Genomic DNA, 12,259 nt, shown 5'->3' with positions numbered 1-12,259 from the left:
TGGCTGGAATTGAACCAAATTTTGTGTGTAGGCTTAAATTAGGTAACCTAACAATTTTATCAAGTAGGCCTAGCCAGTACGATTTGAGAAAAAAGTCATTTTTGAAGAGCCCTACTGTACAACCTTACCTCAAATTCAACATTCGCAACCCCCTAATTCTGACTTACCCGTCGATATCAATTCTTATCTTCGACATATTCGGGTCCCTCTGCTTGTTATCGGCAGCGTTCACCAAAACTTCGTCGAAGATCTTGTACAGCCCCGGAACGAAGGTGATTTCTCGGTTAACCATGCCGTTCTCTCCGTCCCAAACCCACATCGGCTGCAAATAATCAAATGCTCAAGAATAATTTGAGTTTCGAAAAAAAAATCTGACATTATCAATTACTTACATTCATGGAAGTACAGAACTTCATTAGCCTATACAATTGAATAATATATTCCTAATGAAATACTGTAATTTTCCGAATATAGTGCGCCCCCATGTATAATACGCACCCTTAAAATGGCGTGTAAATTCTGAGGAAAAGCCTGTACCCATGTATAGTACGCACCCTGCATTCGCAGTACATGAATAGTTATGTTTTAGTATTCGATGTCATTCTGTTTTGCGATGTCACTGTTGAACAATCATGACATAACCATCGCTAATCATTATACACGTAACGGCATTGTCTCTAACGATGATAGCAGCCAAAGCCTGCGAGGCCCGCGACGCGATAGTTCAGGCCAGGACGATATCTTGCGCACAAGGCCTATTATAGATGCGATTGTTCAGGCAAACGGTTATGTCGTGCGCACTAGGCCTGTTGGAGATGCGACTAGTGTGTAGGCCAGCGATTACGTCTTGCGCACATGGCGTGCTGTTAATGCGATTGTTCAGGCCTGTTGTTGACGCGATAAATCAGCGAGAATTGCCGCGTGCGGGTGCAGCAATCCAGTGACCTAATTTCGCTTGCGTACAAACGGCAACCAACTCACCAGGAGGTCGCTTGCTGTTGCACAGCGGAGCAGTGCAGACGCTAATCGGCAACACGCTTCTCGCTAATTGGCAGCGCGCAACATTGATAATACTAATTACCGGGCATGATGGCTGAATGTGTTGCGCGGTTAAAACAAACATGAAGAAAGGGTGATTTAGAGTTATGTTTCGAGGGAGATTTTTTTCAAGGCTTTTTGTGCCTATGCATAATACGTACTCCCGATTTTAGGCCAAAAAATCGGGAAAATTTTGCGCATTATACATGGAAAATTACGGTACACCCCAATATTTTGTGTTGACACTCGTCAATGGTAATAGTCAGCAACTAGTAGAGTATTCTTCCCGATTCTCTACTATACTTGCCAACCCCTGATGAGTGTCAGCCGAATATAATCATTATATTCATTTGATATCACTTCAATACGAAAATATGATTCGATTCACAGGGACAGTAATACAAACAACGGTATCTATGTGACTAACCAGCTGTGTATCTCCATGTTTTGTCCAAGATAAGCACCATCAAAATCTATCTAAAACCAGACACGGTCTGTAACAATGTATTCTGCATTGTCGGAGCACAACGTTTGTATATTTGCATTTCCTATGGAAGTGGTTATGATTTTATAATCTTGCCACTAAACTGTTTGGATTTCAAAGAAAACTAGGATTTGAATTATCACATTTTTTGCTTGCTACGAAATCATTACTTTCAATAGTACTCCACCAGTAATTGATGTCACTTTGACTTTAGTGCTAGCAATGGCTACTTTGACCACATCTGCCCAAAATAACACACAAGGCAACATCCAAATACACGCCACCACCCTCAGATTTCGTAATCTCATTGGGTCATCGGTAAGTCCGCTAGCAAAGTCTAGAATCGTTCGAGTGTAGAGTACGAATATAAGCGCCACTGTGGTTGTGGCTACGTGGGAAGAGCGTCAAAACGTCTGCAGGAACGCATAAACCAGCATGTCCCCAGATTTATCAGAACACGTGCCTCACGCTCAGTGAAAAGCTCACCCTTAACTCATCCGCTCAAGATTGATGCTGATCGATCAAAGGCCATTAATTCTGCCCTCGGCAAACATCTGTTAGATAATCCGATTAGCGCGAATTATTATCGAGACAACCGATTTGGAATCGTTGGGCGGGGCCGTTCACAATTCCATTTGTGTGCCTTGGAGCCGACTTTTATCAAAATGCACCAACCAAAACTCTGTCAACAAAAGGAGTTCGTGTACCACCTAAAAATAGTACATTGAACGCTCTCTCTTTCATGCTGGTGACGTCATATTTTGTGATACGATTGTTGATATACAATGTTCTTTCCAATTTTCTACATAGTTGCTGACGATTACCCCTGACGAGTGTCAGCCAAAAATATTCGGGTCCATTTCAATATGAATATACTATTCAATTGTATATTGAAGTTCTGTACCTCAAAGAAGCTGTTCATATACTATTAAAAAAAACGATGTAAAATTGGTAACTTTCCGCACTCAAATTGGTTTCGTAAATGATTGAGTCCAATCAAGTTGAAATCAAGATTCAACTGTGAACACTTCAGAGTCTCAACACTATGATTTGGACTCGAACCTTCTCAGCCTGACTTACAGACTCGGACTCGACTCGAACCAAAACTAAAAACGCTAGATTGACTTGCGACTCGAAACCTTGTAATTTGGTACAGTTGTACTGTGTGGTAACGGTAATCAACGATCCTACGAAACGCAAAACTAAACTGCAACCCTAAACCAATTATAAACGCACAGCTTTCAAGCTTCTATAATATATCATGTTTCGAAGAGAACACAGTTGACGATCATTCGAAACAACACCAATTTTTAAATATTCTTGTGGCAAAATAATTGGTGACGCCAAGGACCAAATATTGATTTTCATAAGAAAGTAAAAACATGTGCGCTTTATATTGCAAGCAATATTTGGTCCTTCATATGGCCGTGATAAATACTGCAGGTCTGCATGTCAACGTGACTTTTCATAAAAAAATCTTAGAAGAGCAAAAAAACTCGCGTTGAAATATATTTTATGGTACTTGTGGTGGGCAAGATAGCATTTTTGTGTTAATTTTTAGTTAAATATATTGGTGTAGCGCCAATAATACGCACTTGTAGGCGGTTCAATAATGTATCCGACGGTCACAAGGAAGATATGATATGCAGAAGCAATAAAATGTGGAATCATGAGCAAACAGCAAAGAATGTGCAAGGCGATTCGTGAATAACTAATATAACAAAAAAAAAGCTAATTTGAATCCATTGATACTTGATTAGAAACAATAAACAAACCTGTGTCACGGTCTCAACAGATCCGATATAAGTATCTGGCCGGAGTAAAATATGTTCCAACTGTGTTTTTTTCTGATAACTCCTCTCCACAGACACGCCATCTTTTTTCGAGTCTGGCGTCTCTATCATCGGCTGCGGACGCGAGAAAAATTGGTCAAGGCCGCGTATTTTTGCAAAAATAGATAACACTTACCGAGAAGGTCAGTTTCTGTATCTTGTCTTCCGAGTCCATGCCGCCTTCTTATTATTTTTATTCAGCAATTTAAAAATACTCAACAGGTGTTAAATCAGGTATATGTAGACCGATTGCAGACCGAAAATACTCGATTCGACACAAACCCCACAGCGAATTTTCGGCAACCACGAGGAATGACCACTGAGCTCAAGAAACTCAAGATTCGAGAAAAAAATTTCCCACAAATTTCTGTAACACCGGTGGCGCACTTTTGTTCAATGGGAATAGGCCAGCGGTTCTCAACCTTTTTTGACAGGCGCCCCCCTTGGCGATAGTCAGAAAAATCGCGCGCCCCTGACCCCCTTACATTTATCGTCATGTCAAAACAGCACATCATCTAATACAGAGGTGGGCAACCCGCATTTCGATTAGTTATGCAGATAATGCAGCCTAAGGCCGCTTTCCAGGGCGTAACCGCAATGAACGATCCGGACGCAAAATACCTATAGTAAACTGTCCATATCCATTCCCGGTGAACTCCGAACTATTCTACTTTTCACAACGGCCTATTGTACGAACCGAAATCGCGAGTGGCAATGTTATGAATAGTTGCAGGGAGTAGTGCATAGTCGCGCGGAGCGCGAAAATTGTTCAGAGCCGCGAATGAGGATTCCCATTCCTGCTCCAATTAGAAGGGCGCTATTGCGTCAGAATCGAAAAATGAAGTTTTTTTGAATTGCGCGGAGCGCGAAGAAAATTTCAAGATCATATATAAAATCTCTCGAAAATTCGGGAGTGACTTCGTAATTGCAATTTGCATGTCTACGGCTGCCAACACATACTAATAGAATTAGGCGTCGACGGCCGCACAAATTCCCTTCTACGACCGCATGCGCCCGCACGGGCTGCCCACCCCTGATCTGATAGTATAGCCTACATAAGGTAGGCCTATATCTTACGCCAATTTTGAATCCGCATTTCAGTTGTTTAGTCAGTTTTTCCAGAATCATGGCAATGATCCTACTTTCGATTTGTCAAATTGATTGCATACCTCAGAAAATCGTTCACTCTCTTATGTTCATATCTCAAGTTGCGATTTATCCATCACCCACCCCAGTCGACATCAATTTCTGCGCTTTGGTAGGATGATCGTCATACTCTATAGTCATACGCAATATCTATTTGACATAACCATCGGTCATTCGAAAATATGTAGCTTGTCTTGGAGCGACGTTACGATATGCCGGTCTACAACACGCAATAAACTTCATAAAATTTGGTTATCTCTGATAAAAGAATAGACACCCTGATCTTAGCTAATGCATCTATAGTGTGTATGGCCCACAGATTGGCGGGGAAAATGGACATTTGATCCGCTGTACCGAAATGATTGTAGTGATGTAAATTTATATTCTAAGATATATTATAATGCAGTGGTTTCGAACCGGTGGGTAATTTAGGTAATTAAACATCTGTATGGAATTCCGACCGTACCTCTAATATTTAGGCCTATTAGCTCATTTGCAATTCAGCAATCGTATTCATTATCAGTGCCTCCAATTAGCGAGAATCGACTGGACAGCGGCACGCGATCTCCCGCATATATACGTTGTTATTCAGTCGCATGCGAAATGGTGTGATTGAAATCACCTGACTCGTTATAATAAGAGTTCTCATGTATGTGAATTGAATATGTATTCAGGTAGATCGCGGACTTGCTAATTGATAGCATAGCCTGACTCATTACAGATGAAATAATATATTTCTTCTCGAGTTATGCAGCGTGCGAAAGTGTAGCTTATGGCTTATTTTGTAGATAATGTTACTGCTAGCATTCCGTTACAACACTATATAGATATTACATGTCATGAGATTATTTTGTGATTTCCAAATAATCCCATGTGTGTAGGCCTATAATAAACGTTCCGTATTCGATGATTAGGCAACATACATTGCTGACGACGTATGATATAAAGAAACTGGGGATATCAATGGTGTATCAGGGCTGTTTAAATGGATAATTTCATCTAAATAATTAGAATAAAAACGCCGCAACATTTCCACATATCAAAAATAGAATATCACTTGAGAGGCTGGGCAAGTTGCGGAAGTATGGAAAAAGTATCAAATATGGTATGGAAGAAGGTTGCTATGGTATGGAAATTGTTAAGTAGATTATGGTATGGAACGATTGGGCGGGTATGGAGTATGGAAAACTCCAATTCCATACCACCCAAACCTTGCCCTGTCTATAGCACTATCGGATCTCAAAATATAGTAACCCTAACTAGCGGGCCAAAAACAAACTTAAATAGGATAGCTGGTAGGCTATTTCTCGTGTAATCGTGAGAAGATAAGGCGTTTCGCACATTTGGCAAGGTGAATAGGGAACTGTGCACTATTTATAAAATTCTTCACGACTCACCCGAAATAGGTTTGTGACCACTATTGCTCGCGTGCGCAATCGGGCAGTTCTGACACGGTCTCTGTGCACAGAAAATGTAAGATGCGCACAAGAAAGCCGAAGTGATGACATTTTGTTGTAGTCAACACCACAAAATTAACGAAAAAAGTGGATAAATCGGCAGTCCAATCAATGTGATGACCAGGCCGTGTTATTTTTGGCATATGCCAAAACTGCCAAAAATAACTTATTTTTGGCATTTTTCTATTTTTATTTTTGGCAGTTTTGGCATCGTCCTCTAAATAAATAGTTTCAGCCTCGAATTAGTCACAAAAACGCTTTATTTGGGCTAGTTTGTCAAAAGACACCACAAAATGTGCAGCATCCACGTATAATCAGTGCCAACAAACTATAAGAAGAAGAAAAAACCTAACGATTTCATAGGTTAAAAATATCAAACGAAACCACAAAATGTGCAGTATCCATCGGACTCGGTGCCAATAAGCAAAAAAAAGCCTAACAAACACGCTCAACAGCTGATTGTTACAGCTGTTGAATAGACTTAAATCGTTTGCACTGTAACAGTGCTTCCAAACTCAGGTCAGCTAAGTTTCTCCTAAATTCATTTCTCGCCCAGCGAATCTGGGAAATATCCGCTTCAACAGTAGCCGTTGAGGGAAAGAATGTTGCCAGTCATCCACAAAAGGTTTTCCGAGCTTCAAAATCTTTGGAGGGCCGAACCGGCTTCCATGCATCATGAAAAGAGATCACTTCGTCAGTGCCATCGATCTCATCGTGGAAAGAATTTTCTTCCTGATCCTTTTCCAGGAGTTTCCTATGTTGTCTCTCAACACATTCCATTTAGTAGCCCGACTATCATTTCTCCTTCAGTCTACCGATATATTTTCGGAGGACTTTTGTCACTTCAGGTGGCATTAATATTACTAACTCGCATGGAAGAGTCCTGGGAAGATTATCTTGTTTAAGAACATTGACGCAACAAGACTATGTCTTGTAAAACGAGACTATGCAGCTCAGAAATAGCCAGACAGTTTGTTGCGTCACAATGTTCAACTCGATCACAATGCAAAAATCGTGGTTGATTTTCGGGGTTCCAGCTCCATGAGCAGAATATAATTTATATTTTAATAATCAGTACTGCGGCAGCTTCTCATTGATGCCCGTTTTATCAAATTTAGTGCTCGACAAGCCGGTCAAAAATGGTCGTAAAATTGCCTTTGGACAAATGGAAAGTATGACGTAAACCAAATGAAGTCCGCCGTTCAATCACGCTGTGCCCACGCCATTTAGGACACCATGCTTTCACCCCTAATGGGTGGGCTGGACCCAGATTAAGAAACCTGCCTGTCACAAACGCTCTTCTCGCTTGTAACGCGGTCCTTTTAACACAACACCATGAACGAAATACACTATTTGGCAGGCCGCGTTATTTTTGGCATATGCCAAAAATTGCTTATTTTTGGCATTTTCAAATTTTTATTTTTGGCAGTTTTGGCATCTGGCTCCTGAAATGCCAAAAATAACACGGCCTGGTGATGACCCTTTTTTATTCGTTACTCACTGTTGTACAATGGACCGCGCAGTGAGTTGGTGAGCGCGCGCAGACTCGCGAAAATTTAGAGGGAACATTGTTCGGGACCCACTGATGCGTATTTGGTAAATTGAATAGGAAATTGTATCATTTAAAAATTTCTTCGCAACGCACCTGAAATATCTTCGTGACCCACCGTTATGGGAAGCACTGCTCTAGACTAGCAGTGCTTAATCTACCTTTATGAGCACGTCCCGCAATTTTTGTGAAAAGAGTTTCATCCGTACATACTTACGGTTTATGCCATCAGGATGTCTCATTAAAAAAGCCTCGTTTTGATTTCAACTATAAAGCACTAAAACCCTTCACGGCCAATTACGTGTTGGATTTTGTACAAAAACGACTTATATATAGTCCTTAGATGGCCCGGTCTTTATGAGATTTTTTATTTTATTCTTTTATTTTTGATTGTATTGTATTTGCGGCCAACACATTAATTTCAGTAATTTCGGAAGTCTTTACGGTCTTTCGTCACATTACGGAAGACTTCCAACTAATGTTCCCTCTAAGCTGCGCACGTGCGCAAATGCGCAGTGCTGAAACGGTCTCTGCGCACAGAAAATCTACGCTGCGCACAAAAAATCAGAAGTGATGCTTTTTTTTTATAGTTGGTGCGCACTGTTGTCCAATGGACCACGCAGGCGCGCAGATTCGTGAAAATTAAGATGGAACATTGCCAGGGCCAAATAGTGTTATCACTGAAGTCTGAAACCGAGGTACAAGTGCGCCCCGCAAAGGTAACTATTGCGCTCCGTGGTGAAATGAGAGTTCACAATCACCTGCGCCTCACGGAAGATATTTTTTTAGTATGGCCTCGTACACGTGAGCGATACTGATATCATTTCAATAGCGCATTATTTTCTGGGAATGGCGAAATAAGATGGTTTAACAAAGTTATAAATAACAATGGGCTAGCTCGAAGTTAATCTGCGAGAAACTAACGAATGATAGTCTTCTCCGCGTGGCATGAATATTGCGTAAGATTTACTCAGGACCGTCACTTTCGCACCCCAAACCCCCCAATTGGAGGGGCCGAGCTCGAAGGGGGTCCAAAATTATTTCGAGAATTAACATAAATCATGGTGTATTTTTTGAAATTTTTCAGGATTTTTTTTTCGCGCTACGCGCGTTTTATTATTGTAAGATATCTGATTATTGGGTACCCTTTCCCAACAAAACTTAGGCATGATTTATAGAAATGGGCAGTTGGGCGTCGGTCGTTACCACATCATGACGCGCCAAGACATATGAAGCTAAAGGCTATGTAACATGCGAATCCAAGAAGTGCGCCAGAACGATCAGCAGCGAAAAAACCTTGGGCGAAAAAGACTGCCCTGGTGCTGACCGAAAACTTCGATATATACAACTATATGTGTAATTGTTCATGTCCATTAGGGCTGTTCAAAAATAACTTTTTTTCCTGAATATTGCTGGTTACTTGATTAAATCGTTAGGTTGCCTTAAAAAACGACGCATACCAAATTTGAATTCATTCCGACAAATATTCGCGGGTTACGTAGAGTTTGAAAATTTTGGATTTGCCCAAAAACGCAAAAAAAAAATTTTCTCAAATTTTTTTGCCAACCCCATGAAATTGTTGGGCTGTCTTCAAAAACTATGCAAAACAAATTTGACTCAATTCCAAGCCGTAGAAGCGGAGTTATTCCAGTTTTTCGGTGATAATTCATGAATTATCCACCAATCAAGGATAATCCCAGAATTTTCGAATAAAAACTGAAATAACTCCGGTTCTACAGCTAGGAATTGAGTCAAATTTGTTTTGCATAGGTTTTGAAGACAGCCCAACAATTTCATGGGGTTGGCAAAAAAATTTGAGAAAATTTTTATTTTGCGTTTTTGGGCAAATCCAAAATTTTCAAACTCTACGTAACCCGCGAATATTTGTCGGAATGAATTCAAATTTGGTATGCGTCGTTTTTTAAGGCAACCTAACGATTTAATCAAGTAACCAGCAAGATTCAGGAAAAAAAGTTATTTTTGAACAGCCCTAATGTCCATGGGCGCCTAAATGGCTGGCGCCGAATGTTCCTGTCCTGCGATCCGAGTCCCACAACAAGACAAATGCCATATCGAGGGAACATTATTTTCCAGTTAAGAAATACCAATTTGAAATCGTGTACGTCTTTTACTTTAGTACGCTTTGGCGATTTCAATATCTTTTGACATAGCAGATAGGGGGTCACGAAATAGCATCATGTAACGAAGTCATTATATCAACGGGTACGCCCGAAGATGTTTTATTATTATTTAAGGGCCTATCTATTCCAACACACCTCCCTGGATCAGCTCTACCGGTAAATCTGATTATGTGAGCAGGGAGAGGATAAAAATTGATAGCAATATATATTCAATTCCCGATCATATTGGCCGATGCAATCATGAATTATAGAAATTTTTTCGCGCTTCGCGCGTTTAGGGACGCGACTACTAAATGGCCACCCAATGTACATGATAAGTACCGAAAGAAGCCTAGAGCCGTAGGGGGGTCTGGGGGGCTAAGCCCCCCAGTAGTTAGTTTTATCACCCTATTGGAGGGTGGTTGCGCACTGTTGTCCGAGGGCCTGCGCAGTGAGTTGGCGTGTTTGCGCAGACTCTTGAAAAATTAGAGGGAACATTGCTTCCAACCCACGATCGGTCTCTTTCGCTTGTCATGCGCCACTATAACTTAATCATTACTGCCGACTTTCTCGGCTCGGCTCACCACGACTCTGCACTCTGCTTCTCAAAACATTGCTAAGGCAATGAGGTCAGCGATGAGGAGCCCAGATAACCCTCCGGCACATGAAAACGTGGCAGAGTCGGGACTCAAACTAACAACCATTGGTGTCGTGACGGTGTCGCTTAGCACACTGCGCCGACGGTCTTTATAATAACCATCCAACACTCAAAACACAGCGTAATTTCCGCAATTGAAAAATACTTGCTGAAATCGTTTTAATCGACACACAGGTCTCGGAGGCTCCAGTTCGCTGAAGCAGTGCAAAACCCACTGTTTGCTTAATGCTACTGCCTGGGCTTGAAACAGTGTTGCCAGGTTATTTTACAACAACAAGCAAAAAAAATCTGAAAAACAAGCCCAAAACAAGTGAATTTTTAGCCGAGACAAGCCCAAAAACAAGCAACAATTTTTAGAATGCAAAACATTGTATTTACAATACAATTCACTCAGATATAGGCCTAACATGTGAAACGATGTCATTTTCCTGTCCAATATCCACAGTGTCCTGATACATGCTTTCATTAAACCGCTCCAGCATGCATTTCGTAGGTTTGAAGTCGGTACAGTAAACATTTTGTACGAGGGTATCACAAACCTTGACACCAAGGAGCGAAAGAATAGTAACAGATCATCCTGTATTTCAAGATAATCTCCAGATTCGGACTGAAAAAGCTTGTTGATTTTGTTGAATTGTTGCAAGATTGGTGTCAAAAACTGCGAATACAACTTGTTAACAGGCTCACCATACATGTTTGATAAAAAATCAAACAAGCCCAAAAACAAGCAACCCGCGACTCCTGAAAATAAACCGCGAATCGCGAAAACGACAAGCTCAAATTCGCGGGAAAACCGCGCGGTTGTCACCACTGGCTCGAAAACAAGCTCCAATATCAAGGAGATGCCTCGAATGAGCACATTATTCGAGCTTGCTATAGGCTACCTATATACTCTCTTCTTTTCCGTACCAATCAAACCGTTTATTACGAAATTATGATGATTGTTCAGAGAAAGAAAGCAGAAAATCAATATTAGGTCATTTTGGTCCCGCGTGTCGCAGGCTCATACGGACTGATGCACTGTATGTCAGCCACTACACACGCTTTCGAATCAAACCTTTGATTACGTGAAAGTGCGCAAATATTCATTCACTACGGCTGGTGCGAAAGAAGTCATTGTAAAAGCTACGATTAGTGGTGCGTCGTAAGTCCAACCATGTTCTTACAATTGCCCTGCAACGACAAAAGTATGGGAGCCAGTGCACTTGAATTTCCTATTAGATTTATTTGAATAATTCCACGTAATAAAGTAATAATTATTTGCGATTTTCATCGGTACTCATCCACACCACGTTGGTCATCCGCAGCACTGCAATTATTTTCATCCGCACAAGTCTGCGTACCATTCCACAGATTGAAAAGCACTGTTCCAGGCTTAGGTGGGTTTTCTGGTTAAAAGACAACTCCAAAATTTGCTTCGGCAATCCGATCATACCGATTTCATTGCACTTTGTGACAGTAATGCTGTGGATTGATCGTGACTTAAAAAATATGTTATTTCTACCAAAGTCTGTATAGCTTTTATATCAATCGAGGTTTCAAGGCTTATTGACAGTGGAAAATTGTATTATTCAATGAAGCGATGATCCCTCCTTCCACCTTTGCTCCACGACAATTCAAGTTTCCTGAATACTAACGCATACAGCATTCACGAGTAGTGCTCTTTGAGCATTGAGTACGAGCTCGTCCACTCAGGTAGGCTACTGTCAACATTGCACGTGCAGTCGTGCATTTGTACAGTTTGCAGGGTAATCTACCACAACTAATTTTCAGTTTTCTCTTTGAAAATACTTTGGAACAATGGTGAACTCGAGCGGCCTCAAACTATTCTGCAGTATATAGCATGTGCAGAGATTTTCGTCTCTGCAGCAAAAGTTTTACCATAACGGTTTAGCAATCCAGCGCATCCCTCCTCCTTACCTCCTCCTGCATCATCATCATCATTGGTTTATTAGCAATTTTATCAGTTCAATAC

At 41.0% G+C, this 12,259-nt stretch overlaps 1 protein-coding gene across 2 annotated transcripts in view; it reads right to left on the bottom strand.

The window, feature by feature from the left end:
• The window catches only part of LOC145435567 (DNA topoisomerase 2-alpha-like), a 34,441-nt gene extending 30,754 nt beyond the window's left edge, over window positions 1-3,687 (bottom strand). Inside the window, exons 1-3 of one of the 2 annotated variants that reach the window (XM_080312853.1) lie at window positions 3,491-3,687; window positions 3,298-3,429; window positions 168-322 (exon numbers count right to left, since the gene is read on the bottom strand). In XM_080312853.1, the coding sequence (XP_080168979.1) occupies window positions 168-322; window positions 3,298-3,429; window positions 3,491-3,529 (326 nt within the window). In that variant the 5' untranslated portion in view covers window positions 3,530-3,687. Of the gene's footprint in view, window positions 1-167; window positions 323-3,297; window positions 3,430-3,490 lie in introns of those variants that run through there. The other variant, XM_080312862.1, reaches the window with a different exon arrangement.
• Between the last annotated feature and the right edge of the window lie 8,572 nt (window positions 3,688-12,259).

This window comes from Botryllus schlosseri, chromosome 1, assembly GCF_051294905.1.
Source record: "Botryllus schlosseri isolate E-star chromosome 1, Bs_hap1, whole genome shotgun sequence".
Classification (NCBI taxonomy): Eukaryota; Metazoa; Chordata; class Ascidiacea; order Stolidobranchia; family Styelidae; genus Botryllus; species Botryllus schlosseri.
This window is presented reverse-complemented; position numbering and strand designations above follow the sequence as displayed.